The sequence below is a fragment of the Daphnia pulicaria genome, chromosome 3 (assembly GCF_021234035.1).
Source record: "Daphnia pulicaria isolate SC F1-1A chromosome 3, SC_F0-13Bv2, whole genome shotgun sequence".
Taxonomy (NCBI): domain Eukaryota; kingdom Metazoa; phylum Arthropoda; class Branchiopoda; order Diplostraca; family Daphniidae; genus Daphnia; species Daphnia pulicaria.
In genome coordinates, this window is record NC_060915.1 from 10,412,467 (window position 1) to 10,435,951 (window position 23,485).

The window sequence follows — 23,485 nt, forward strand, 5'->3', positions numbered from 1 at the left end:
TCGCGTTATTACGTTTCTCACGAAGGTTGGTAGTATACACAACATGACAACGAGCATTTATTTATTTCTCTCACTATGTGTGTAGTACATGGTTTGGCAATAAGAAAAATCACCCTTGATGCGGCACAACAAACTCAGCAGCAGCAGGAGCAGCACTTTTTTTTTTATTTCATCCGAGTGAGTTTCATGCTTCATTCATGCATCAACTCGATGAACCGACGGCGCCTGCTCCCGATCTCGAAGGCATTCTGGCTGCTCCTCCTCACATAGCCGGCTGATGCTCCGCACTATATAGTTGACTGCAGAGCAATGAGACGGCTTCTATCCGCTTTGCGCAGCACTGGTGGACACCGTATGTAGTACACCGTCCATGCCGTAGTTTTCTTCTTCGTTCCTTGTCTTGTCTTTCCGTCTCTCTACCCGACAAAGCTCTCAGTTTTCGCCCAGGGAGAGCGCTCCGGCACTCAGCATCCAGTGAACATCACGACGACCGCAAAACTTTTTACAAGGCGTGAAGTGAATGTTGAAGTGACATTTTTCCTTACTTATTTTTTTTTTCTTCTGGTGCATTTACTTCTCGTCGTCTCCCGACCGGTTCGTCTTCCGTTGCTATAGCAGGGACAAATGGCTTTAGCTTTCCATTTCCTATGCACTCTACAGTGATTGGGAATGATAGGACCACCAGTTTCTCCTACTTCGATCGCTATCGTCAAAATCACTGACGACTCGGCTTGACGCGGAAAATTGAATATCGTCTCGCGGCCAGCCCTATAAATATATAGTGAGTGATCAATTATGGTGAAATACTTTTTCCCTACTGTGTTCTATATATAGTGGAGCTGAGCGAAAAGGTGAGTCGCGTTGTTGTAATTCCCAACCAAAGATATATCGAGATTTTGTCGGAAAAAGAAATCTGTGTGTCCCGCAAAATTGACAAACAAATTGAAAATTCCTTTTGAGAGCGGAGCGATCTACGATCTACAATCAAATTTAAAAAAGAAAAAAAACCCCAACATTCTTTATACCTTGAATTCCACAGGAGCATTTGCTCTGAGCTATATCAGAGCTTAGGAGTGCTGGTTGCGTTTTAAGTCACCAACGACTTTAAATTTTCTATAACCTCCCAAGAGCCAAACAGAGGCCAACACACCGGCCGTACTTATTTAACAGCTTGAAATACTTAATATAAAGCGAACAGTGTGCGTGGGTGTGACGTCAATATATATATGATAGACGCCATAGTGCTATAGCACGATATTTCGGTTGATTGCTTATTTGCCGCTCTCGCATGAAGGGAACGAAAAGCGTCGGATTGCGGTAAATGGTTTATAGGTCTGGAGGTCTGGAGGTCTGTGGTGGTTGATTATTTACTTCCAACTAAGAGAACCGAATAGAAGGCTGAGCAATTTCTGTGTATATACTCCATATATAACTCTGCTCTTTTGACTAGGTGAATAGAATCCCATTGATTGATGGCGTCGATATTTCTTGGAACTATGCCAAATTCATTTAGCTGCAAACAGTATTTTCTTGTATAATACAAAGCAGCACATTCAGAGTTGTGAGCGCACTTCGAGTCCGATGTCCGTAATGCAAGTAGCTAGTATTATATTTCATTATTCAAACACACGGATAAATGAAGCATGCAAATGTATTTTCCGTTTTATAGCGGCGTTAAGTTGCACACAAGTTCGTCAAATTGCAAGTGTGTGTCGACGCTTCGGCTTTCGTTGGCTGCAAACTGCTTCGTCTATAGTGTTCAAAAACCTTCATCAAAGATATACTCTCACTGTTAGGTGGCCTGATATGCAGAGCGTCGAACTTATCTTTGATAGGGTCGCCTCTTCTTGTAGCGGCTTTTGATCTTTAGACGGGATAATCCTCGTCGGTGAACAGTACAGTGAAAGTCGAAAGCCAAACATTGAGCCACTAGACAAACCATGCAATAAAGGGACCACCCTATAGAGACCGCAGCAGCTTCAAATGCATTGCGGATTGTGATGTTGTAAATGTCGGCCGGCAAACAGACGCCAAAGAGAGGAGGAAGAAAAAGTCACTGTCGGGCAAAGTAAAAAGGGAAATAAACGTTAAAAGATTTCTGGGATGCTCTGGTGCGAGATTTCGAGAACAGAAGGACTGGAATTGGTCTTTTTGAGCAGCTGATGTAGCTCTCTGTTGCTGCTGGTGGCATCGCATTATAGGAAACCCGTATATATATAGTCTATATAGTGTAGGATATGTTCGTGGGCGAGCAGTATTATCTTGGTCTGGCACGTCAGTGGAAGACGAAAGCTGTCGAGAACTGGCATTCTTATTTCTTTATTAAAGAAGTATTCACGAATAAGATGAATAGAACGCAACCATTCTTTAAAACCCACAGGCTGGATGTTTGCCTTTTTCCGGGATGGATGTCTCTGTATTAGGCATTCGTAATTAAATTCGTCTCTTTGTCGAATTCAACGAAGAATTCTGTTTGCACAAGGATGTAGAGAACAAACTAATAAAGTCTGTGGAGTATTTCATCATAGTTGTACGTGCCAGGGAGAAGATTGCGCCACTTTGATTCAGTTAGGCTACTACATCACAATCAAACCAGTTCAAATGGCAACTCATTATTTTTTCAAGTTGACGTCATATACTTTGACATATGCAGCCGGTTGCAGCCCACACTCGGCAGTGTATACATTTGGGTGTTGCAGTGCTACAGCGAATTCCCACCGGGTGTATACCATGAAATGATAAATTTCACTTGAATTATTGCGAAGCCTGCTCTCCATTCCCATACCACCAAGCTGGATGCGAGTACACATTTCTAATCTATGTATGAGCACCTCAAGATTCCGTGAATGAACAATGATGACGGAAAGTCAAGTCTTGCCCGCCTTCCAGTAGAGGCTACTGTTTTATATACTGTTGTGGGAAGTGTGAGTGCAGCTGATGAAGTCTTGGCCGATATTAATCTAATTTAGCTAGGCTTATACAGACAATACTTTATGTATGTAGTTCATGATAAGAAAGACTCAGGCACTCAGCCCAACAGTCACCCACATACGTCGTATAATTAACCAATTGCACCCACACTGCTCTGCTATTCTATCCTTCGAAGTATTGCCTATGCACCGATCCTGCGATGCCTCCGACAGACGTCAACATTCAACACTGAATACATTGCTCCATGTTCGTTACAACCACTTTTTAGGGGAAAGAAACAATAGCTGGGGAGGGTCCATGTTTTGATAGTTGTTGATTACGGCATGCCATATACAAAAGTTCCCATCTCGAGTCTCGACATATCGAATCGAGGTTTATGTGGCAGGCAGGCTGTCCTACTTTTTAGGTTGCGTAATACAAATGTACATGAAAGGGGGGAATTGTGTTGATGGCCGAAGTCGTTACAGATATCTTTTATAGCGGCCTGACTAATGATCTGCTCGTCTGTGTACATTTCTGCCCCGCCCAAACAATGCCGGATGCCGTCGGCTTACGTTGCACAAGAGCAAAAGCTGCAGTCTGAACAGATGCGTTGAGCTTGATCATTCTTCAGGGACTCTGATGCTATCTGATGCGGAGAAGAAGCAGCAGAAGTATTTGGATTCGTTGCTTCAACGAACTTACCCACGGATTCCGTGATACCTATACTTCCAAGACAGAACGGATGCCGCCCTGATGAACTTCTCTGTCTAATTATCAACGTACATTTCGAAAGCGAATTGATTCACATCAAGTTTGATGGATGTGCGAATAACAAGCTTTGATAATTAGTTCACAGGTCCCTAATGCCTGACTGGCGAGGGCCTAAAGTTCGATTCGAAAAGTACTTCGGACGATTCGATTGTCAACAAAAGACTTTCCAAATGGGGAAAAAAAAAAAAAAAAAAAAAAGAGACGAAAGTTGAATCTCTGACGCACTTAGTCTTTTCCGAGGAAATACGCATAGATGATCGAATAATATTAAGGACCGGCGGGGAAGGGCGGTTGCTGATTCCATCTTTATAGTGATCAATTCAACGACTTCAAGTCTTATTATACATCAGGCGTAGCGGGGCCGGTTGCGCTGAATAGCGAATAAAGTCTTGACGGAGCTCAGCCTTCAAACGACGGGCGATAATGCGATAAAGTTTTTCGGCTGATGAGCCAGGCGACGCAGACTTTTCATTATCAGCGCTTTTGATTAGATTCAATTTTTATTTGGCCCTGTGCAATCGCGGCAGCCAAGAGCCAACGCTCTCTCTCTAATCAGATGTTACGGTTCAATACTCTTGGCCGCCTATACATCCTTTTTTTCTTCTTTTTCCTCCATTTCTATTCTTTGCGGACCAAAGGGGAAAAAAAAAACAAGCTCAATAGTTTCGATACGTATATGAACGGACGGGCTTTTGTCAGCGCATTCTTCAGGTCTTGTGTACAATGGCTGCAGTGCGCACATCGGTCATGTCCATTCTGGACATTTTCCCAACCTGATTGGATCTCGTCGGATTTTTTTTGGATGGTGTGCAGTATGTAGCAGAGAACGGAATAACATAAGAAAGACTTAGTTTATCATTGATTATACCGCATTTATGAGGATAATAGAGATTTCTGTCTGTCTCGCGCTGCAGTATATAAATAGGGACGAATTGCGTTCCGAATAAAGTCTAATAAGTAGAGATTATTTATTTAAGAACCTTGACCTTGGTGCTGAATTTGATTTGTCCCTCGGTCGAGATCAATCAGACAAAGTGATGGTCAGCAGTTGTCGTTACAGTTAGCTAGTGCTGCCGGTCGTCGTTGTCAATATCAATGCGTGAACCTTCTTATAAGTTTCAATATAGATAATCTCGTTGGATCGAACGAGCAGCAAAAGGAAACAATGGCGAAAGCTATGTGCGGATTATTGCTGATGCGCATGAATAAATCCGCCTGCGGATACTGATGTTGTGTGTCCACTTAAAAAAAAATGTCTTGGCTGGAGGTTCGCCGGCTCCGAATGTCAATCTTCCGTGCAGCCTTCAACTTGAACAGGACGTGAATAAGTTCATTTGGACCCTTCACGCAGAGAGCGTGACTGTCTCCATAGGAATTCTCCTTTTTTGTTCGGTCAGCTGAATGACTAGTTTGGCAGATACATGGCAGACTAGAAAATGAACGCCTTGTCACACGAAGTCTGGACGGACGGCAAAAAAGAGAAAAATAAATCTGAATATAGCTTCAAATTCTGTCACCAGCGCGACTATTGTACCGAGCTTATGTATCGAACAAGAGTCTGAAAGTGATGAATAGCTAGTCTGAATAAAGTCTTAGCTATTGTTATTATTCCTAGAAAGATGCGCAGGATATTACAGCAGCAACAGCAGTGTACTGTACACGCTCCCCGTTTGTAAAAAGGAAGCGACAATAAGTTCTATATCTCTAACGAAACTAAAGACGGAAGCCGGATTTTCGTCTCCTCCCTATTGCACTGTGTATTAATAGCGACGTTTCTGCATGGCGTGCGACAGGCTGCTGCTGGTTGGGGTTGGACGGGAAAATGATTGCCACCACGCGAGAAGGATCGCACGACTCGACGGAACAATGGAAAACAACGGTCATGATTTCGAGGCAGTTCCATTCCTTATATTACGGTAACGCAACTGAAATCGCTAGTTACGTGCTCAACCAGTATCACGCCAATAACGAGCAGCAGCAGCAACAGCACAGTGATGCAGCAGCAGCAGCAGGCGGCTACGAGCATTACGCAGACGAAGCTCCGGGATTTTCCACATCAGTCAGCAGCGTGATGCGACCGTCTTCCGGCGGATGGCTAGCAGGAGGAGATTCCAATCCGGAAGAAGATTTATTCTTCGTGACGGCTGCTGGATTCAACGAGAGTTTCGGCAGCGCCATGGCCGGCAATTCGAGCGCCATTGATCCCGGAAACTTGACGTCGTTTCGCGATGACAGCTTTTCATCACCGTACTTGATGCCATGGCCGCAGCGAACTTCATGGATCGTCGTATTCGCCGTTTTGGTGATCGTCGCCGCCGTGGGCAACTCCCTCGTCGCCTGGATCGTCTTCGGTCAGTTGTTTCAAATCACTTCTACTATATTGCTATTGCATGCATTTATTATAAAGGATACAGGCGACGTCATTGCTGCGGCGACTGCCGCAATCGTCATTTTTCATCCGCCCACACACCCGCACGTGTTAGCTGTTTGTAAAAATACTCACTTGATCTGATTATTTTCAACTTTTCCGCTGTTGATTGAAATTTATGGACTTTGATTAAAAAAAGTGCCACCCACCCACCTATCTGCGGGATAAAAGGATACGCTGGATCTCTATCAGCAATCTCGCTTGGAGACGTGAGAGGTTCTCGTAGCCAACAGAGACGTTGATTAAATTAAACATATTAAATGTGTTGCACATAACTCAACGTCAGTCACTTTGATGAGGATTCTTTCACTTTTCCCGAGCTGTTTGTCGTGGACGCAGGCAATTGGATGATTGTTCTAAAATCAAATTTTCTTTTCGTTTCACAAACCTGCAGCCCATAAGCGGATGAAAACCGTAACGAACTACTTTCTGGTACTGACCCTTATCCATTATGTCTTGTCTTGATTTATTACTCTGATTGACTTTCACGAATTGCAACAGGTGAACCTGAGTCTGGCCGATTTGACAATGTCAGTCTTCAATTGCGTCTTTAATTTCACCTTCATGCTCAACAAGTAATACATTTCCCCATATGTTCCAGCAATAGTTATTGATCAGTACGAAAGGAGGCTTATTGGGGCAATAACTTCTGTCGTCTGGCATCTAAGCTTACGTATTGCATCGTTAAACTGTTGTCTGGGAAACTTTACACAAATATCACCTACGATACTAAAAATTGGACAATTTTCAGTCAATCACAGTTGAATTTCGACTTTTGTTATAGTTTTTTTTTCGGTCTGTCATAATAAGACAAAGAGATGCTGTGCGTTGAAAAGTTCTCCAGAAACACAAATTGTACAAATGCTCCTGCGATCGTACGTGTGCTATCACATAGTGTATGTATATACCTGTTACTTCCAGTCACTGGCCATTCGGTGGTTTCTACTGCACGGTCAACAACTTCGTGGCAAACGTTTCAGTGGCAGCCAGTGTCTTCACGTTGGTGGCCATCTCGTTCGATCGGTAAGAACAAACATATCGATTGGTGTAAAGAATCAAAAGAAGACAAAAAAAAGTTTGGATGAAAGAAAAAGTTTAGCGGCAAAGTAGAAAGTAGCCCATATTTATGATACCGTACCCATGTTGTAGTTAATAACAGTGGGATAGGATACTGCGAAGTAATCTTTGTCGGAACTCCATAGACGTACGTGGTATAAAGCTAGGCCTATACAGAATATTGGTCTCTATGTAATGTAACCTAACTATAAGCTATCGATCCAAAGACAGCACCCACCAGTTCCGGACATATGAAATAGACTCTATTTTACTCTGATTTAACAGCGGAAGACTCGACGGCCGAGGGGTACACATTTGGCTTCTCTTTCCCCTTTCTCACGGAACGTCGAGTGTCCAATAGAAAGAAGTTTAGATTTCATAGAATAACGGCGTCACTCCGCCGTGAGAAATTCACACTTTTACACAATCATCAGAAATTCTGTACAGGAAAACCTTTTATTGATGCAGTTCAGTTGCAGTTCCCTCAAAGACCGACCAAAAAAAAATCACGGGGTAAAATACAATGACAACTTTTATTGTTTAGAAGAAATGTGTAATTTTTTTTTTTTTGCTTGGCGACTAACCATTACGCGATCCATTAAAGTGGAAAAAAATCGGAGAATTTGGAAACTTCGATTCTACAACTTCGCTTGTCTAGTAGCCTACGTCACATATCACTCTGATGTTTTTGGTTTCATTACTTCACCAATAACACGATGATAACGCAGCGGTTTATTTGCTGGAGACATTCTGTAGCGTAGAAAAATTAATTAGTGCAGGAAATAAAAAGACGTAATAATTTATATTGCAGTAGCAAAAATTGACAGGGGAGTATAACCAACAACATAATACGCCATATGCCTATGATGAATGATCTGTGGAAGTTTATCCTGACTTGTCGTATCTATAATAAGGAACGACAGTTTGTAAAACAAATCCGTATATAGGATTCCTCCGTATTTCAGCGAACAAAAGAATCCGACAGCCGTAGAAAATTCTTCAATCAGCTTTATGTCTGGGCTTATAAAAGCCCAACTATGGCAATTTGAGAATTCATCATTCATTCATCTTGTGCATATAACAGTGTGTTTTTCTATGGTATTGATTTTGTCTTTTTTTTCCCTGGGAGTTCAATTAGTGCATTATTTGATGGGATTGTGCTAAATTCGAGCTGCTGACATGCTTAATTTGATTAGATTGGATAGGCGAACGAAGATCAAAATCCAATATCGAGTAGCTTTTTTCCCTAACCCAATACATTATATCAAATTCATTTGTAAGTTTAACTATACATACTACGGTACACAAAGTAGAATTTTAAAAATCATTTGTAAACGCTCGACTTTATTAGCGGTCGAGAGCGGAGCTAGACTAATAAATTTTTGCCAGGACTTTTACTTCAGGTTAATCGATACACTAGCTTACAGCCTACTGCCCTTCCAGAATTTCTAATTCTAAAAAGAAAAGCATAATATTCCACAGTGTGGAATTATAAAATGACACGCTCAGTAACGACAATAGCTATCGTTTTTTTTTTACAGCGTCAGAGAGTGATTCCATCAATAAACGATGAAATTATAGCGTTGGACAATACGTTTTGAAAGCCTTTATTTCCAGCGTCCAGCTTAAATGCGCTATGGTAACTCAGCTACTATATAACAGAACACGTCATGTTATTCGTAGCTGAACGGATTTTCGGATAATGGCATTTCCGGTTGAGTGGTTTGGTACGTCATCCACATAGTGACACTCGAGAAAGTGGTGTGCGTCATCGTCTAATTTCCAGATCTTATTCGGATTTCGTTACACTGGACATACAGTACGCTGTTTCCCTTATTCTCCGCATGAAGCCAAATAAATTCTAGAAGATGCTGAGTCCTTCCTTGCTGCGAACTTGATTGCCGTCATCTAGGCCTAGCTATTATTAGCTTCCCTTGCCTATAAGTTTAGAGATTACAGGAGATTTCTTCTTGAGAATGATAATTGGAACAAGGCCGCAGTGCACGTTAGACGATGTTACATGCATGGTACATACAGTATAATTCGTCTTTGTTTCATTATTTCAATAGTTACATCGCCATTGTCTATCCACTGCGGCCGAGGATGAGTAAAAGCACAGCCCGAATCGCCATCAGTCTCATTTGGTTGGCCAGCTGCATCCTGGCCGTCCCTTGCCTTCTCTACTCTCAGACGCTTTCGCACAGGTAGTATACATAGGACTCATAGTTTCAAATATGTATTATGTGTACGTAAGTAGTCTAACGAAAATTATTTATTGGACAGTTACCGGGGCGGCGAAGTACGAGTCGTGTGCATCATCGTCTGGCCGGACGGCGTCCCTTCCGTTTCCCACCAGGATTTCATGTAAGCCATAGACTCTTATTTATTTAGGTCGTGCGTCGTCATTCGGAGTGGCCGAAAATAATTGAGATCCCTTTCCAATTGCCCAGATACAATATTGTTTTCACGGTGTCGACCTACCTGATTCCGGTGATTGTGATGGGCGCTTGCTACTCGCGAATGGGCTACGTTTTGTGGCGGGGTAAAAGCATCGGTGAGCAGAACCAACGTCAAGCAGAGTCCATCCAATCCAAACACAAGGTATATACCGACCCATTTGAAATTGATGAGACTGGAGTTCGCCTCCGCCAATCAACCGTGTAAGATCTTCACAATGATTTATGGCTGGGTATGGGATCTAAAAAAGGTGGTGAGGATGTTCATGGTGATCGTGACGCTATTCGTCGTCTGTTGGCTGCCCTATCACGGCTACTTCGTCTACCAGTTTATCGACGATCAAGTCATCTCCTACAAATACACGCAGCACATTTTCCTCTCCTTCTACTGGCTGGCCATGAGCAACACCATGATCAACCCACTCGTCTACTATTACATGAACACCAGGTAGATTTCGAGACGTGCCTAATTAAACCTATTATAAAACGCACAAGTTCCAAGAATCCTTTAATACATTTTGCTGCTTCCATAAGGCTTTCCATTTCTTCCAGACTGAATCTATTATTCGATCGGGATTTTATTATTATATTTTTTTTGTGTGTGTGTTTGTGCAGATTTCGGGAGCACTTTAGATCAACTTTGTGCTGCAGGAAAAGATCCCCGTTGACCTTAGCGTCTACAGCCGGATCGGCTATTATAATCACAAGGGCGGGCCAACGATCGACTCCGATTCTCCGTAACGATCGAGCCGACTTCGTAACAGGTACAGTAATAAGCCAATCATTTTCAAATTGCTGTTTGAAACGTGACTGAAAACCTTGGTTGGGAAGGAATAAAAAACGAAAAAATTGTGTGATGCTTTCGGGATAACAGTGGCTGGCTACATTATATATAGTTCCCATTACTCGCGGTTCATTTCAAGAAAAAACATTTTTTTTTTTTTTTTTCCGGAAAACTCTTTTATTCGTTGTTGCTTTTCTTGTTTGGACATAACCTGGACGAAAGCAAACAAGCCAGCAGCAGCCAACGACAGACTCTGAGTGCTGTTTTAGCTATTGGAAGCTTTTTCCCAGCGAGGGCAAACCGGGGCAAACGTCACATCCAAAATTGGTCCCCGAATCCCATTTCTGTGATTGCTCCTATATCCGCTCTCCCTTCGAATCCGACCGATGGACGAGCATTTATCCTTTTATACAGCCAGTAAAGGCAGCAAGTCCCGTAGTACAATAACAAAAGTATTATTATAGAATGGCCAATATGATATTGTGCGGTCAAGTGCAATCGAATAAAGTTTGCAACTATTATCACAGTTATAGCATACACGCGCACGAAACCCAGACGAAGTTATACAGAGCAGTGCTGTATATGTGGAGATATACTCTACATCTCCGTACGTGATGCTTCAATTAAGATCCGGGTCGGCTAATTTGAATGCCCCGCGTGACGTTCTCTATCTTCTTTTTAACCTGCTTAAGGATCTCAGGCTTGAAGCTTAAAGTCATTTGCCGTCTTTCCGCCAAATCAAACAGAAAATATACTGAACACATGCATGGCAGTACGTGCCTGTGCTGAAAAGAAGCGCCGGGGCAAATATTCCAATTATTGAACATTTTCAAGCAAATTGAATTGCAATTCAGGACGCAATTTCTTTGCGCTTTGCTGTACCGTTTCAAAAGGGGAAATGCTGTCCCTCGTATATACCCGTCCGTTAAGACTTTATTTTTTTCAAGTCGAGTCGAGTTTATAAACTTCTCCCATATTCTTGGTATTCGTATGAAACTATGATGGAGGAAAGGACAATGCGTGTATGGATCGAACCGTCATCTCCTTCTAGGTGCAGTGCTGCACATTGTGTGTGAGCGTGCAGAAAGTGAATTTAGATTGCATATAATCCGATTTGGGTGATCCTGCTACAAGTCACAACTGAATCGCATTTCGACTCGGCTTCAGAAAGTATACAATACCTGCATCATATTTGGACGGCTGGATTTTTTAAAAATCTAGAACCTATAGAGAGACTATTTGTATGGTGCACTAATCAAAATATGGCCTTTGATGTCAAAGGAAATAACGGGGATCTCTATAATATTCTGCTCTCTATACAAAGCTTCGCCTTATTGGCTTATTCCCCCCCACCCCGACCCTTACGCACACGTTCGCTGTTGGCGTTTATTATTGACTAAAAAATTGATTTTCATATAATATTTTTAAAAATCAATCTATTTAAAAATTCGATAGCATTTAGAACGTAATTCAAGCTCATTGCAAGTGGTTCATGGCTGTTCAATTCGATGACTGCTGCTGAACAACCCTTGATCGCTATTGGGAGTGTGAACTCTAAAAACCGACCGGATATTCCCGACGAAGCGGAACCAAAAGAAAAAAAATGTTGTGTTGGCTGCAGGGAAAACTCTAGCCTTAATATTTATTGCAGCGATGAGGGGGCCAAACTTAACACACCGGAAATAATCTTGTCTCATAGCTGACGGCGCGTCACGTCCTCTTGCTATATACCTCCCGCGATGCCGATGTCTTGCGGTCTAGTATATGTATTCACTATTCAATAGTCCCTTTGGATTTCCTCGAACGCAATTTCTTGACTAGTAAGACCGAACGCTATATAGTCTTTTATTCAGTACGTGCAAGATAACTAGTATAGGCAGCAGAGCCTCTCAATATTATCCGGTATTTGGCGTAGCCCAATTCGATTACGTTCGACCCTATATAGACTCTGTCCCTTTTTTTTCTGAGGGCTGATCAAATTAGCGACAGCCGGATTCTTAAATAATACTGTCCGATTGTGCCTGCATTTTTCTTATATTGTACGACGACGTGCATTGTTCCGTGTTTGATCGCCAATAGGTCCGCGACAGCCGCGACAAGGACTCAATCAACGGCCGCGAGGCCCTGCCGTCATCACTCAACAGAATGGAATTGACGTTATTCTTCCTTCGCAAGATGCAACCTACTTGGCGCCGACGACGATGCAGCAGCAGCAGCAGCAGCAGAATAACCTGGAAGTTGCCCACATCAAGCCCAGCAGAGTTGTCAGTGAAGAGAAATCGGAACTGCTCGTGGATTCTCATCAGCAGCGGGTTTTGGTGTCTAGTGACGCATCGATAAGCAACGGCACAGCAGCCTGGATCTCCAGCCAGGGACATCTAGTCACAGTTTGGACACCTTCGGGGTCTGCTCCGTTATCGACCGGTCGGGATCAAGATAACCACCAGACGCAACAGAACTCGATGAATCTTTTCAACGCTCGGATGCACATTAGACGAAATCCGACAGTTGACGGATGCGGTGAAGCCAAAATCAACCCAAATGTTGCAGAAACCAAGACCTAATTAGATGGGCGTCGGTGACGGACCCAACTGGTTGGTTAAAATTTGTGCCTGCGACGACCCACGGACAACGTGATGGTAAAACGTGTGCACTCTAAATTATTATCACTGAACTCTACACGGAACTAATCAGCTCTGCATCACGCTGTTAGGCAAGCATTAACCAAAAAAGGCTGCTCAATTTACGTGCCGTTCACCGTTTAATTGCCGTTTCGGTCGGCGCTATTTCTCGCTGAACTCAACGAACTCGGCCAAAATCGGGAAGACACTCTGACGTTCAAATACGTATTCAGACAACACCTGCTTTGATCGCCTTTCTTTTGAGTTACGTTGCCTCATAGAAGAGAGATGAAATGCCGCTGAAGATGAAATTTGCTTTGATCTGTGGGCTATTTAGGCCCACAGTGTATATAAAGTGTATGTGCGACACAGCCACCATACAAATCATCAGCGTTGCTGTGTAGTCTTTATATACTAAATCTCATCTAGCGTGCGCAGTACGTACACATTCACACCATACTAACATCACGAAAATATCTTTGTTCCTTTGTGGCTCATCTTCCTCACAGCTTTAGATCGTGTCGTCGCTTGAATGGAGGAGCCCGGGAGAAAGTAGAGATGTGTCCAATCTAGAAAGTTATTGTACCACACCCGGCAAAGCAACAGCTACTGCTATCGGTAGTAGTCACTTTTTTCGTTTGTCGGCAAATTAAGAAACCTGACACGTCGGATCGGCAAAGATGTCGTCTTTGAGCAATTACTGGGAGGGAGTATATATAAAGACGCGGTTAGAAAAGAGTGCGCGATGGGAACGAAAATGGAATGGGAAGCACGCCGGTTGTTATATAAGGCCAAAGCTACGGAATAATGATTTGTTCCAAGGTTTTTGTATAGCCCACGCTCCATTATTTTCAGACTGTTGGCCGGGCAGGTTTGTATCGAAACTCTGAAGCCTCGATTTCAACAATCGTCTTGGCTCCCATTAGGTATTCACTTCACGAAAAAGTTCCGGGTAACTCGTGTGGGCGGACTCTGCGGACTGCAGATGAAAGTCGTTTGCTTGATTGCCTCTCGTTGTGTTGCGTTGTGTTGTGAGACTGGGTCGAAAATCAAACACGAATTTTCTTTAATTCATTTCTTGTAAACTTGAAGACAAAAGGAAGATATGTTAACCATCCAGATTAGTTTTGAGCTTTGCGTTCTCATTTGACAATTGACACATTAATGCACAAGCCAAATAATGACCGACTTCAATAAGAACTTCTCGTCAGTTGGTAAGAAGATTTTCTGTGCATCAATGAACTTTGGACGCCACCAATCAGGCTAATGTTTTGTAACGTAATTGTTAATTAGTTTGAGTACCCCGAAAAGGCACGACCATAACCCCGCAAATCTACATATACGTTAACGAAGATGAAGAAACCTATTATCTTTGTTGCGGGGTTGTTGTATGTTGTAACAATGCCAACAATGTCGGGAATGAGCCATGGCTAGATTGTTTCCTCCTCTTCAATTTGCTGTTCCCCAATTTCCATTCCTCAATCTGCTGGCTTTGAACTTAAAATAGTTGTCCGTTTCATGCGAAATCGAATTAAGCGGTTGTTTGATGTCAGCAAATCGGATGTATGTCAAAATTGAGTATCATTCCATTAGGTCCTGAACATAAAATGTATTGAAAATAGTTTTCCCCATCAAACGTACGTTACGCGCAAAATACTTAAACTTACACCAGTAAAATATAAATAAACGATACATGTACTGTAAGTTGAGTTGTGTTTTCGTGCTGTTGTTCTTGAGTTACGAATGAGAATGAAAAAAGAACTGTATAATATACATGAAAAGCCTATAGACTTATTATTACGTGTGAACACTGAGCAATGAATAAAGATACTGTGCATATACAGCTTCGTACAAATATCAACAAAAACGACTGAATTTACGTTGCTATGTAGTATATCTTCATGTTGGCGTAGTTTGCACGTGAGCACCAACAGGCAAAGTAAGTAAAGCTGAATTATTCATGTAAAATAAAACTTAGCATAGCAACCAACAGAAACCGTTTGAAAGTGTTTCTTTTTGAGGACGTTGCCGGGCGTTAACAGTTATCACACCGTGAGCCGTGCGGATTTTGAACGCAGACAGCACAACGTGAGAAGTGACTAACTAATTAACTTACATTGCACTGAAACTCACTCATTTTAAAACGAAATGCTTGGTTCAACTATCATTACTTCACAATTGCAACGTATTAAATCAATCAGGTTATCAACGTCGTATTCGTTAACTTCTGTTGGCAGATTTCGTAGTTAGGTACCCTTCTTACTTTTAAGCCTATTTAGCCCCACTGAGAGTAAATCTTTTTTTAAAATCCTGTACACCTACATAAACCCACTCCCGGGGAGATAAATTCCTTTGGTCAAGTGGGCTTCCAATCTTCCATGTTGCATTAAGACTAAATCCGTCAACGAAGAAATCCCTAGATCACAGATAAAGACCACTTCTTTCCCCATCTGTCCCTAGATATTAAAGTCAACTTTATGAAACCACCATTTGTAACTAGTAAGATTTAAAATGACGGGCAGTAGTTTTACAAAAAAAAAAAAACTATTCCATATTTCCATGTATTTTATTCTCTGCATTTCGCGCGAACGATTCCGCTTTTAAAATTTTTAAGTTCTATTTAAAAAAAAGGCAACGTTTTTTTCTGATCTGACAAACGAGAAACGACGAAATTAATTTCGTCTGTCAGTTGTCAAAAGTTCAGTCTGATTTCTCAGAAAAGGCTAGCAGTTGTGGGGTAAGTCATGAAGTTATATTTAAGAATATGTTGTTGTTTATTGTTGAGTTTGTTACTGTTGTCAGAAAAGGTCAAATTGCGAAACTGCGATCACCATAAGAATGCTATTCCTCTCATCAGCATATATGGGAGGCTGAAACATGAAAAGCCAAGCGGTCAACAATTCGGAATTCCGAATCACCGTTAGGGCTACTGACCTCTCTCTTCCTTTTGAAAAAATCTTGAATTTTTTCACTACTCCTTAAAAAGTTTTGTTGAAAATAAGCTACAATTTGAAAGTTATTAGTTTGTATTTCCATGTAGGGTAGAGGAGATTATAACACATTAAACAAATAATGATTCCTTAGTAACTGTAAGTCTGTACAAAGTGAGTGAAAGTAATAACACTACAACCTTGACCCTCACAGCTTGTGCACTGGCTGCAAAAACAACCTTACCCCTGCAGCACCAGGAAGGCCAAATCTGAAAAGAAATCTCTGGCCATAGGAATAACACTTAGTCATATATAACCTTGGGACCCACAACCTCTCCTCTTCATTTTGCTGACAAACTCTGAAGCTGTTGAAGCTTGCAACTTCAAACTGCTACTCACTCCTTGTTCAAAGTTCAAACTCTGAGGTAAGATGGTTTTCCTATACATTCTGTGTTTGCCCGATTTTCGTTATTTAAATCATTGGGCGATGTGTCAGTCTTGGTCAACTTTAACTGTAAGAAATTAACATTTTTAGATAACACGTCAGCTGTGTCAGTGTTAGTTTTTGACTCTGTGAAATTGGAACTAGAGGCGACTGTATTTCACAGGTTTCTTGATCGATCCTGAACCGTCTAGTAACTGACGTCACGTTTCGTTTGACGCAATTTCCGTTTCGTTTTTTTATCATAACTTCTTAGCCCCAGCCATATGGTCAGAGATAGACAGATAGTAACCAACCAACAAGTAATAAAGTGCTGTTTATCGTTTCCTAATTTCCGGGTTTGTTATAATACCGGCTACAGTACAACAAATGGTCCCCTTACCAACCGGGAATTGCGAGTAATATTTGTGGCAACGTTGAAAAAAGATATTTAGTTTGAAATTCAAAATTATAATCAATGATTCACAGTTGATTTTTCAAGTTTGAACCTATAGTTTAGTAAACATATTCTATTTATATTAATAAAACAAGAAAGGACAATGAAAATTTAATATTTCTGAACGCTATCCAGCGCATGCGCGGGATATTTATATGGGGGCTGAGAAAGATACACGTCGTTTCGTCGTCTGCCAAAAGCATTTCACTTAATAAGCAGTGAGCCTGGGTGTTTGACATGGTCGCATGATTCTTGTGAATAAGTGAATTTTGTTCTGTCATCCTTGGCCTCTCGACCCAGCCCGGCATCATCACAGACTACGGAATCACGTTTGCTTCTGGCTGCTCAATTTTAACATTGCAGAGCGCGTTGAACTCGGTATGGGTGAGCAGCAAATATGGTAGCCAGGAAAAAATTATCTTGCATGTCACGTGGGGGTGGCGCGATTCCCCCGAGTTAATGCAATGGTCGGTGAACGCCAGGGGCAGTCTTGGTCTTGGCCTTGATTTTCACGCGCAGAATCCAGTAGATCGTTCGATTCTCGTCTTCCTGCCAGTCGTCTTATTTTAGTCGACTGCTTCGCTTTCCTAACTCATCTCATGCCCCTCTCTCTCCCCTTCGTGTACATTACAGGTTAAATTATTATAAAAATAACAACGACAAAAAGAGAAATGGCCAAATTCCAAGTTGACAGCCCAAACGTAACGTACGGCGATCGTTACATTGAAGCGGATTATGATTACTGTACATCGCGCGTGGAGCCGGCGTCCGACGGAAGGTACAAGGTAACGTGCAAGTTGATCGCCATTTTAACCAGCCGAACTTCATTCTGAGCATGCGTGCTACATTTTTGGTATTTTTATTTTTTAACAGGTTACTCCAAATACCTCCCGTCTACGAATCCGGACGGAACGTCAAGTCCCGAAACTTGGCGTTATGTTGGTTGGCTGGGGCGGGAATAATGGGACGACTGTGACAGCCGCCGTTCTTGCCAACAAGCTAGCCTTGTCGTGGCCAACGCGCAACGGACACCAGGAGGCCAACTACTACGGCTCCTTGATGATGTCATCGACTGTCTCATTGGGCATGGGGTCTGATGGCCGGGACGTCTATATCCCTTTCCATGACCTGTTGCCCATGGTCCATCCGGACGATATTGTTCTTGATGGATGGGACATTTCATCGCTGGATTTAGCTTCCGCCATGGATAGAGCTCGGGTTCTTGAACCTTCGCTGCAGGTTGGAGATCTTCGGAAGCTTTATTCTTTAAAATTGTAGCTGATCTACTTATTAACTGTAATGGAATTGTTTTCTTAAAGGAACAATTGCGTCCCTATATGCAAAAGATGAAACCCAGGCCGTCAATCTACTCGCCAGACTTTATTGCAGCTAATCAATCAGAGAGGGCCGATAACGTTATGGGTGGCACGAAGCGAGAGCAAATTGAACAGATCCGCAAGGACATTCGTGAATTCAGGGCGTAAGTTCAATTCGATTCAACATCCGAAACTGTTGTCCAATTAATTTTTGATTACTTTTATAGTGAGCATGCTTTAGACAAAGTTATCCTGCTCTGGACTGCCAATACAGAGCGTTTTGCTGATATTGTTCCAGGACTGAACGACACAGCCGAGCATTTGATGCGTTCCATCAAGGAGGATGCCAGCGAAATCGCACCATCAACATTATTTGCTGTAGCAAGCATCCTGGAAGGGGTATGTTGATCCTTTGACTTTGTTGAATGATGAACTTGAGACTTTGTTTGACATTCCTTGTTTTTTTAATTTATTTTGACACTATGTTTGACAATATCTCTATCTTGTTTTCTAGTGTGCATTTATCAATGGATCGCCTCAAAACACTTTTGTCCCCGGTTGTATTGAAATGGCCGAAAAGGCCAATGTATTTATTGGTGGTGACGATTTCAAGTCGGGTCAAACTAAACTCAAGTCTGTGCTGGTCGACTTCCTCGTTAGTGCCGGTCTTAAACCTGTTTCAATTGTCAGTTACAATCATTTGGGAAACAATGATGGCAAGAATCTTTCCGCCCCACAACAATTCCGCTCCAAAGAGGTTCATTACTTTTAATTTTTTATTCTTACCAAGTAATTCATTGAATTTTGCTCCTCAGATTTCTAAAAGTAACGTTGTCGATGACATGGTGGAATCTAATCCAGTCCTTTACAAGCCAGGAGAAAAACCCGATCACACTGTTGTGATCAAATACGTTCCTTATGTTGGTAAGTTCATTTTTAGTATTCTAAAATAAACATTTGTTAACTAGTGTCGATCGATTAATTAGGTGACAGCAAAAGAGCAATGGATGAATATACCTCTGAAATAATGATGGGCGGTCACAACACATTGGTTATCCACAACACCTGTGAAGATTCTTTGTTGGCCAGCCCCATTATTCTCGATCTGGTCATCTTAACTGAAATCTGCCAACGGATTACATTCCGCGGACCCAACCAAACGACTTACCAGCCTTTCCATTCAGTTCTCTCAATCCTCAGTTATCTGTGCAAGGTAAAGTAACATATATTTCTTTCACCTGTGTACAAAATAATAATTGTTTTATATTTCCTTCAGGCGCCTCTCGTTCCAGAAGGAGCACCCGTTATCAACTCACTCAACCGCCAGCGATCTAGCATCGAAAATATTTTCCGTGCTTGCCTTGCTTTACCTCCGGTCAATCACATGATGCTTGAACATCGTTTCGCAAAGCCCCTTCACGTTGCAAGCCCGACGGGAGCTGCCAAAGGGGAAATGAAGCTCGACAGCCCAACCAAAACCAAGCCTTATGTCAATGGCATTTCTCAAATCACCGAGGGAGTTAACGGTCTCTAAATTTCAGCAGAGCAGTTGACTTGACTGTTTATGGACCACCACTCACATCACACAGCGCGGCTGTTCGCGTTATGCCCGTCTCAAATCGAGTCTTGATCACTTTAGCGAATTAACTACCCATTATTTGCCAATTATTCATTTGCCAACAACCATAACAAAAAGACTAGAGAGTATCCAAATTGAAGAGTACCATTTTTCACTAAATTACACCCCTCGACCAGTTGTCTCGCGTACAATCAAATACAGAGTTAACTGAAAAAGCAAGTTTTGTATTATTCGGATTCAAGTAATATAAAAAAAAAAGATAAAAGTAAAATCGCCTAACGACGGTATCGGTAGCGTTTGAAATGGAACCAAAGTTGCATAATGTTGTTATGAAACTGACAACGAAATCCTTTCTTGTAAGAATATTCCCATTCGCGATTGACGATTTTAAAGGCAATATCTTCATAAGGTGGACCAGCGCGGAATCGCAAGATGCCAAAGTCTTTATTGTCGGCACAGGGCGTGATGGTGTACTGAGGTGTAGAGTTTTTGTTGATCAAATCAGGGAAGAAGATGTTGAATTTGTAACCCTGAACAATCTTTGGAGGCGGATTGTCCATGTCGTAATGGGTCTGATTGTACTTGTTCCACTCAAAACCAGTATGGACGCGATTAAAGTACCGAGGTTTGCGAGGTCGGTATTTATCCGACCACAGGTAAACTGGTTTGTCAATAGCCGATTCAACGGAAAATATTGCTTCATCGGCCGACATGCCTTTTAACGCTTCACCACGCATTGCTCGTTCTTCTAATGATACTTCCGATTCGGTGGCGCCGCTGGCCACTCCACGGCCTTGTACACGGGCACGGGCAAACTCTAATCGCTCCAAGTCATCTTCTTCAGTGTAGATGAGTTGTGTTGGTTCCATCTGGCTGGGTTCCAGGTACACTGGACTGTATCGACCCGTTTCGTAAGCAACTAAACAAGGTTCTAGGAGGTCCCTCTCTGCTTGGCCTCGGATCTCTAGCTCATCATCTGCATCACCTGGTTCTTCTTCCTCTTCTTCGTCCTGCTCAGCAGTGCTAGGTTGTTCTGCAACAGCTTCCGCACTTGCGTCTTCATCTTCGGGCTCCAATTTAACCCCCGAACGTGATGCCTCTGCAGCAGCGGTGTCAATGAGACCTTGCTGTGCTTTGAGAAGTTCCAGTTTTCGTTTTAAATTAGCTCCATGGCGATCGCGTAGTCGTGCCCGTGCAATATGGGCTTTCAGCTGGCTTAGAAGACTTTCCCAATACGAAATGTCAACACCTTCCTGACGTGCAGCAATCTTCTTTTCGATGTTGCTTTTTAGAGCCAACAGTGCAGGAGCTGTCTTGTTTTTAAATATGCTAGCTACGTCCTGGGCTACGGCTGTGTGGATACCCTCTTGTCGACCCATAGCAGCTTCATAATCACTCTTCTTGGATCGTTCTATTTTTCTCATAGCTCGGACTTCATCTTCGACAATAACCATTAAATCATTCCAGTAATCCAAATTACTAGATTCTTTTTCCAGTTCCATGTACACCTGATTCAAACAATGTTAGTGATTAATTATAAAGATAAAAATAATTATAGTTTTTCTTTACCTTAATGTCGGCTACTAAGTCTTCTAAATCAGTCAATGTCAATCCCATGAGATAAAAATAAGGTTCGTTCATCTCCACAGCTTCAGGATCATTTTCGGAATTTATATATTTTGCCAAGACATCAACAGGCTTTGCTCTTCCATCCTGCATCAAAAACAAAATTATGAATACTTGTCACGAATTTTAATGGCAAAATGTTCTTGTATGTACCTGAATGCGAATAGCTGAACGTAACTTTGCTTGCTCCAAATGAAATTGATCTTCACTTTGCTGCCATTCTTTGAATTGTTCAGCTTCTTTGGTACGTTGCAGATCTGCTGTCTCATCTTCTCTGGCTTCTTTTTCTTTTTCTCTTTCTAACCTTCTGGCTTTAACCTTTTCAAGTTCATCTCTGTTGGCCAATTGTTTCATTCTAAGCTCCCGCTCAATCTCTTCTTGGCTCATGTCACCTCTCCCTAAAAAACAAGGGTTGTTAACATTTTCTAATTTAACCTATTTTAAAGTTTCTTACCTTCTTTCTCAAATTTCTTTTTCCATACAAATTTATCAAGCAAATTAGAATCTCCAAAAGGATTATCTGAATTTGTGTATTGAAGAAGTTCATTGTCCCACCCCATCTGCTCTTTTCGTTTCATTTCTTTGCTTTCCTTCTTCAATAGCCTCCTCTTTCGTTTCTCTTCTGGAGTTTCAAGAGCTTTCATCTAAGGGAGGGAAAAAAGGAAATTATTACAATGAGAAGTAGTAAAACAAGCTACATCATCCATATAACCTTAAGGAAACTATAATATCAAATTAATGTGGCAGCTGGTCTCAAAAGAAAATATCACATACAGTTTAAATTAAATTGTTGTTATTAAAATACCTGTTCCTTCCATTTCTTTTTGTCTGCCAAAACTCTCTGACGTTCCTTTTCTAATTTTTCCAATAGGTCCTTGTTCATAACAAGTTTTCCATCACTATCACTGGAATCAGAAGGACTTTGGGATTGTTTTCTACTTCTACTAGGTTTTTCTTTTGTATTCTTTGGAGACCTAGATATGCAAACCAAAAAACTAAATAGGGAACTGATATTTAAAAAATTTTAATTGTCACTACCTTGACCTCCTTTGTTGGTATTTGCTGTCTCTTCTTTGGTCCTCATACTCTTTTTCTTTTAGACTGGATGAGGGCTTCCTTGCAGATTCTTCTCTGTGTCTCAACGAAGAATCACGATGACTTCTAGAGTCCTTATCTCTCGAACGCGACCTACTGTTGAGTGTTGACACGATGTAATTATTATAGTTATTTTAAACTGAGAATTTGGATTTAAACTAATTATTTGACTAACCTTTTATTGTGTCTTCCCATGTTTAAAATTTAAAATAGACAGCGTCTGTTATTTTGAACAGTCAAATCAATTTGTTGCTGCGCTGTTCAACGCAAGTACGCAACGCTACTGATCTGATCTAACGCAAAAAGCGTCTGCAAGTTCGAATGCACACAAAGTCACAAATTCAAATCATAGGTGGCGTTGAGCGTGGCGCCAAATAAAAAAAAATAAAAACAGAAGCCTGCTAGCGTAAAACGCTTGAAACTTGAAATCATTCTAAATAATCAATAGGAAAAATAGATAAGATTTTAGAATATTCAAAGCGTCTTTTCTTAGCAGCCGTTGAACTATTCGATGGGTGAATTCAAATACGTTTTCAGGGTAAAACTGCTTTATGACAATATGAGTATAAAGAGAGAATGTCAATTTATTGAATGAATAAAATATTCATATTTGAATAAAAAGGCGAAGTTCATTTAAAAGGAAAGATACTCTTTAAAATCTGTTTAGTCATTTGATCAACCATCTAAAGGCACGAATTCTTGCAATCATGACTGGATAAATAAAAAAAGAAATACTTTAGCAGAGTCGGGGGGCATTGCATCGTGTACGGTAAGGACACAAACCAGATTGCGCCATGCCGACCCCAACGTGCACCTCATAAACGAGGAAAATCCCTTTATTATTTAAAGAATTCTTTAAGATCTTACTCTTCATGTCCTTCACTGGATAGCGAAGGTCAGAATAATTTACAGTTTTTATAATCTTTCCCGTTTGTACTTCCCGTAAGGTAACACGTAAGAGACGACTATACTGAGTTAGTTGAATCTTGGTTATAATTTTAATCCGTGTAATAAAAATAATTAGAAAATAAC

At 41.5% G+C, this 23,485-nt stretch overlaps 3 protein-coding genes across 6 annotated transcripts; 2 read left to right on the plus strand and 1 right to left on the minus strand.

Moving 5' to 3' along the window:
* The first annotated feature begins 313 nt into the window (after positions 1 to 313).
* Positions 314 to 14,776, plus strand: LOC124328368 (tachykinin-like peptides receptor 86C). 3 transcript variants are annotated; one of them, XR_006916268.1, is made up of 12 exons: positions 314 to 851; positions 5,478 to 6,035; positions 6,507 to 6,544; positions 6,614 to 6,687; positions 7,034 to 7,135; positions 9,238 to 9,372; positions 9,452 to 9,532; positions 9,619 to 9,769; positions 9,876 to 10,072; positions 10,240 to 10,388; positions 12,488 to 14,243; positions 14,323 to 14,776. XR_006916268.1 is itself a non-coding variant. In XM_046787127.1 (11 exons), the coding sequence occupies exons 2-11, from the start codon at positions 5,507 to 5,509 to the stop codon at positions 12,970 to 12,972; spliced, it is 1,941 nt and encodes a 646-aa protein (XP_046643083.1). In that variant the 5' UTR covers positions 314 to 851; positions 5,478 to 5,506; the 3' UTR covers positions 12,973 to 14,776. The 3 variants fall into 3 exon arrangements, 2 of the variants coding, with proteins under 2 accessions (XP_046643083.1, XP_046643084.1); XM_046787127.1 differs by having other exon boundaries at positions 12,488 to 14,776; XM_046787128.1 differs by having other exon boundaries at positions 314 to 781; positions 12,488 to 14,776.
* Positions 14,777 to 15,624: 848 nt separating this feature from the next.
* On the plus strand, positions 15,625 to 19,947 carry LOC124329332 (inositol-3-phosphate synthase 1-A-like). 2 transcript variants are annotated; one of them, XM_046788373.1, is made up of 10 exons: positions 15,625 to 15,766; positions 16,174 to 16,384; positions 17,471 to 17,622; positions 17,711 to 18,076; positions 18,157 to 18,317; positions 18,381 to 18,552; positions 18,668 to 18,910; positions 18,969 to 19,077; positions 19,140 to 19,366; positions 19,430 to 19,947. In XM_046788373.1, the coding sequence occupies exons 3-10, from the start codon at positions 17,509 to 17,511 to the stop codon at positions 19,685 to 19,687; spliced, it is 1,650 nt and encodes a 549-aa protein (XP_046644329.1). In that variant the 5' UTR covers positions 15,625 to 15,766; positions 16,174 to 16,384; positions 17,471 to 17,508; the 3' UTR covers positions 19,688 to 19,947. The 2 variants fall into 2 exon arrangements, with proteins under 2 accessions (XP_046644329.1, XP_046644330.1); XM_046788374.1 differs by lacking the exons at positions 15,625 to 15,766; positions 16,174 to 16,384 and adding an exon at positions 17,024 to 17,215.
* LOC124329331 (cactin-like) lies at positions 19,936 to 22,762 on the minus strand. Its single transcript, XM_046788372.1, has 7 exons — positions 22,629 to 22,762; positions 22,397 to 22,549; positions 22,164 to 22,332; positions 21,813 to 22,002; positions 21,512 to 21,756; positions 21,302 to 21,445; positions 19,936 to 21,240 (listed from the first exon to the last, which is right to left on the minus strand). The coding sequence occupies exons 1-7, from the start codon at positions 22,646 to 22,648 to the stop codon at positions 20,008 to 20,010; spliced, it is 2,154 nt and encodes a 717-aa protein (XP_046644328.1). The 5' UTR covers positions 22,649 to 22,762; the 3' UTR covers positions 19,936 to 20,007.
* Between the last annotated feature and the right edge of the window lie 723 nt (positions 22,763 to 23,485).